Raw genomic sequence first — 4,897 nt, 5'->3', positions numbered from 1 at the left:
CCTGGGCTTCGGCTGCCTGGGCAGAGGGGGGCGGGGGCTTGAATCACAAACAGCTGAGGGCCGGCCCTGGGACTCCTCCCCTGCCCAGCCCTTTCATTCACAGATAGGGAAACCGAGGCCCCCCCAGGACCTCCGTGTCCTAGGCACAGGCCTGTGGGCTGTGCAGTGAGGCGAGCTCTCCACGGGGAGTCAGCCACGCCCCGACCTGGAGGGCAGCACAGTGCCCGAGCCCCTCGGCCCCGCTGGGCGCCCAGCAGGGCGGTGAGCCACCGTCCTCCGGGGCCAACTCCTTGGCGACCCGGTGGCAGGTGGCCGCAGGGCTCTGGGCCGGGCCGGCCGTCGGCAGCACGGTGACGCAGGATCCACCCCGGGGCCTGGCTCTTGGCACCGGGGCCGATCGATGCTCTCGGGGGCTCTGAAAGGCGGGCCCCCACATCTGGACTTGGAGGTCACAGACGGGGTGTCTCCACGACTGCCGTGGGCGTCCTGGCTCCCAGTGGGGTGAGGAGCTGAGCCCTCCGCCTCTCTATCCCGCACACGCACACGCACACGGCCTGGGCCTCAGCCATGGCCCTGGCCACATCTCCCCCTGGGCCCTCGCGCAGCCCCAGCCCCGCATCCAGCCTCCGCACCTCACAGACGGACCCCGAGGCTCCGGTGACGGGTCCAGGCCCTGCCCCGCCCCTGGGGCCGCCCGTTAGCCACGCCCAACAGAAACCAGCCGGACAGCTCTGCGGTGGCCATTAAACCAGGAAGCTTTATTTACACAGTAAAAGTAACAAGCGAATTCCTGAGACTAGAGGGCTCTAGTGCAAGGCAGCATGGCCCATGGGGATGGGGAGCAGCTGGGGGCGGGGGTGGCCAGACCCCACGCCTGGGCACACGGCGCTCTGCCGGGCAGGGGCCTGACCCACCGCCCACTCAGGCCGCCACCCTCCCTGGAGTTTCCGGAAAACACGCCCATCCCCAGAAACAGGCCACCCTGTCACCGAGCCCCAGGACACCCCCCGCCCCCCTCGCAGCACAATTTGCCGCAGGCTGTGCCGGAGGGTCAGGCCCCAGCCCATGTGGGACTCTCATCCTGTTCTTCCAAGAGGCCTGGTCTTCCGCTGGCACCATGGGAGGGGTTCGAGCAGCTGTGTGACCAGCAGAGGCGGTCCGGGGGCCGCACCCACGGCCCGGCGTCGGCAGGGGCTGCTCGCGCCCGGGCCACAGCCGGAGCGGTCATCACCGGGCGACCGGCCCCAAGGCCAGCGGGCACGCCGTGACCCTGAGCAGAGGCAGAGGCGCAGGGCCTCCCGGGAGGGGCTGGGGGGGGGTCGGTGCCAGGAAGGCTGCTGGGACGGCAGCCCTGGGCCCCTGGGCAGCACCCAAGGGCGGGAGCCACGCGCTCTGCGCAGGGACACCCATTCGGACGTCGGTTTGGTTTGATCACGTGGCTTCTCTATTGGCATTTTCCTCCGGATACAAATCCACGAAACTTTCCTGCTACAAAAATCTTGTTGAAAAGTAAGGCTTTCTGAGGGCGGAAGTGTGTGTGGTCAGAAGCTCGGTGGCCAGGCCCTGTGTGCCGTGGGCCGGCCACGGGAGTAAGGCAAGAGATGGCGGCATGTAAACGTGAGGCCGGCGGCGCCCGCCGGGCCGGGCGGGCAGGTTCACCAGGCCGGCCGTGAGCCCGGCGGCTGGGGCGGGCGCTGCTCTGGGTGAGAGGGGCCTCTCCCCACCCGCCGCCCCCCAGAACCCGGCTCTGTCCCGCAGGCCCGGCAGCCGCCCTCCTCCCTGTGCCCGCGGAGCAGGCGGCCATGGGCATCGGCCGAGGGAGGCTCGGGCGGGGCGAGGTCAGCGGGGCCTCCCTCCAGGACCAGAGGGGGGGGGGCAGACGGGCCTCTCCGGGCAGGTGCAGAACCTTCTAGAAGCCTGCCCTCTCCAACCAAATACACAACCAGCCCAAGGCTGTCTCCTCTGAGAAGGGACAGGGCCATCCCTCCCCAAGCGGCTGCGGTGTGGGTGTGGCCAGGAGCTTCTGAGCAGCACAGTCCCAAGGGCCCAGGAGCCGGGAGAGGGCCAGCCTGCCGGGCCTGGAGTCCCTCTTCCCAGCAGCCCCCTGGCGGGCGGACTGCGGGGCACGGGGGAGGAGGGCTCTGAGGTCACCTGCACTGCAGCCCTGAGACAGCCCCCACCCCGACATGGCCCCTCCTCCGGCCCAGGAGCGGCACCAGGGGCCGCTGCCCAGCCCGGCTCAGCCCCCGCCCCCTCGCCGTGGGCGCCTGCTGTGTGGACGGGGAGACGGGCTTCTCCTTCCCAGGAGGGACTGCCTTCGAGCGGTGGGCCCAGCCCTGCCTCCCACCGGCTGGGAGGACACGGAGCACGTGGTCTCTAAGGCAGGTGCCTTCCGGTGACCTGACCGCGGCCCAGCCTTCGTGGGTTTCCGCCGAGAACAGGGGCGCCCACACCCGCCTGGAGGGGACGGGCGAGATGTGCTCATCGACCCTGAGCCTCCAGCTCTGGTCTCCACGCCCCGAGGGATGCGCCCCTCCCCATCCCCCAGCCCGCCCCCCATCATGCTCCAGCCGGGTCCCAGCACCACGGCCACGGCCGGGCTCTGCCAGCGTCCCGGCCATTTGCTGAAAAGCCGCCTGTTCGCCCGGGCCTGCGCCACCTCTTCCGATGGAAACTGAGGGTGTGGGGCTCCGGGGCCTGTCCTCGGGGCGGTGAGCTGTGGGGGAGGCCCTGCCTGATCCCACCAGGAACCCGGGGCGCCCGCACCGGCTGCTCTTAGCTGCGGGAAGAGGAGCCAGGGCTCCCAAGCCCACCCGGTGGCTGTGCGGAGGTGCCAGGGCGTTAAGGACCGATGCCAACAGCCACACGGTCGTCTGCAGCTGGCCGAGCTGGGCGGCGGGGTGAAGTCTCAGGGGGCAGGCTCCTCGCCGTCACCAGGGCTGTCAGGGCAAGGAGCAGGGTTCGAGGAGCGGGGGGCGGGAGGGAAGGAGCAGGGGGTGTGCGTGTGCCTGGAGCTCTGTGCCCGGGGCAGGGCTGCGGCAAGGAGGTGGCAATGAGCACCCTCCCCTCCCACCGCCGAGCGGCGGGCTCCGCCCCTGGTGGACGGGGCGCCCTGGTTACAGCCCCAGGGAATGCCCCCCACCCTGAGCAGGCGCCTGGAATCCCACAGGGGGCTGTGCCGGCCTCAGCCAGGCCCCAGAGCGGCCAGCGACACCGCACCCTGACCTGGACACGGGCCTGGCGTGGGCACCTACTCGCCCTCCCGCCTCCTGAGGGCGTTTCCAAGAGGCTGCCCTCCCACGGTGCCATCTCTCCGATCCTGATCAGCTAAGCCGCCCCAGTGATGGCGGCATGGGGAACAGCTGCCCCCGTCAACCCCGTGGGGCGGGTCCGAGTGGCCGGGAGCCCGGGCCAGGCTGGCCGCACACGGCGAGGTGAGCGGGTCTGTCTTTGCGCCCACGTCTGCCCCACCCGATGGCCTCTGCCGGGCACCCAGGCTGTTCCCTGGCCCGTCTCTCACTCGGAAGGAAGGCCGCTCCGGTCTGTGCTGCAGGAGGAGGTGCCGCCTGAGCCTTCCCAGCCTGCGGGCCGGGAGGCAAGGCACAGAGTGAGACTGAGGGAGAGGAACCTGAGCTGGAGGCCGAGGGACCGGACACCCCGGGGGGCCTGAGCCCCACAGGCCCCAGGCAGAGCGGGGAGGAGTGCCCGGCGGGCGCCTGGGACGCGTGGGGCCCGTGTCTTGTGGCCCGAGGCCGTGGCTGCGCCGGTGAGGGCCCGGCTCTGTTCTGCACCGGGCCGGAGTCTCCGGGCAGCAGCCTCCGGGGAGGAGGGGCGCTCCTGGGACCCGGCTCCTTCCTGGACGCCTTCTGAGGCCGGGAGTGGGCTCCGCCTCCAGCGCCCGCCCGCCGGCCGCTCAGTTATTCTCTATCTGTTCGATGTCCAGCTCGCCGTCCAGGGAGCAGGGGCTGCTCTGCGCCCCTCGGTCCCGCCAGGCGGGGGCGGGCTCCCCCCGCCGGCCGCAGCCGTCCCCCGGGGCGCCGCCCTCCGCCTCCTCCCAGCACAGCTCCTCCGTGCAGGCCAGGGCGTCGACGGAGGGGGCGGGCGGCTCCGGCACCGGGGTCCCGGCGGGAGTCCTGCCCCCGGGCCCGGCGGCCGAGAACAGGGCGGCCCAGGCCCTGGTGCTGCCGACGTGCAGGGCGAAGGGGCTGTGGGGGGCGCGGTCCTCCATCCCGGAGCTCAGGCTGAGGCTGCTGAAGGCCTGGCAGTTCTGTGGGGAGACACACAGGTTACCAGGGTCACGCCCCGCCCGAGCCCGAGCCAGCCAGTGCCCGCCAGGAGGGGGCAGACCCCCAGCCCCAGGCTCCTCTGTCAGCCACTCGCTCTGGAGAAACACCTGGGCCGCGGCACCCGCTGGTGAGATGCAAGAGCCCAGCCGAGGGGCACAGGGGCTGAGCACCGACCTGTGACCCAGGAGGCCAGGGTTCGATTCCCGGTCAGGGCACAGGCCCGGGTTGCGGGCTCCATCCCCAGTAGGGGGCGTGCAGGAGGCAGCCGATCAATAATTCTGTCTCATTGATATTTCTCTATCTCTCCCTCTCCTTTCCTCTCTGAAATCATTAAAAATTTATATATTTTTTTAAAAAACAAGAAATACAAAATTCAGTTATTCCCCTGCAAAGTGGCAAAGGGCACAGGCTTGGCAGCACCCACACTGGGGCGGCCGCAGGGGCAGCCCTGAGCCTCGGGCACCTCTCGGAAGGAGGCCCTGCTCACAGGAGCCAGGGGCCTCGGGGCAGGGCCACATGGAGGGTCTTAGCTGAAGAGCACACAGGAGGTGCGCGCACCCGCGGCCCCGGGACCAGCCTCCCACGCCGGTCAGCGGGGGAGGCAGCCGAGA

The 4,897-nt window shown here is 70.6% G+C and overlaps 1 protein-coding gene across 2 annotated transcripts in view; it reads right to left on the bottom strand.

The window, feature by feature from the left end:
* Positions 1–1,421: 1,421 nt before the first annotated feature.
* The window catches only part of FAM53B (family with sequence similarity 53 member B), a 44,417-nt gene continuing 40,941 nt past the window's right edge, over positions 1,422–4,897 (bottom strand). For both annotated transcript variants that reach the window (XM_036439351.2, XM_045582200.1), the window contains one exon: positions 1,422–4,267. In XM_036439351.2, the coding sequence (XP_036295244.1) occupies positions 3,914–4,267 (354 nt within the window). In that variant the 3' untranslated portion in view covers positions 1,422–3,913. The remainder of the gene's footprint in view (positions 4,268–4,897) is intronic.

Source organism: Pipistrellus kuhlii, unplaced genomic scaffold (genome assembly GCF_014108245.1).
Source record: "Pipistrellus kuhlii isolate mPipKuh1 unplaced genomic scaffold, mPipKuh1.p scaffold_m20_p_15, whole genome shotgun sequence".
Taxonomy (NCBI): domain Eukaryota; kingdom Metazoa; phylum Chordata; class Mammalia; order Chiroptera; family Vespertilionidae; genus Pipistrellus; species Pipistrellus kuhlii.
This window is presented reverse-complemented; position numbering and strand designations above follow the sequence as displayed.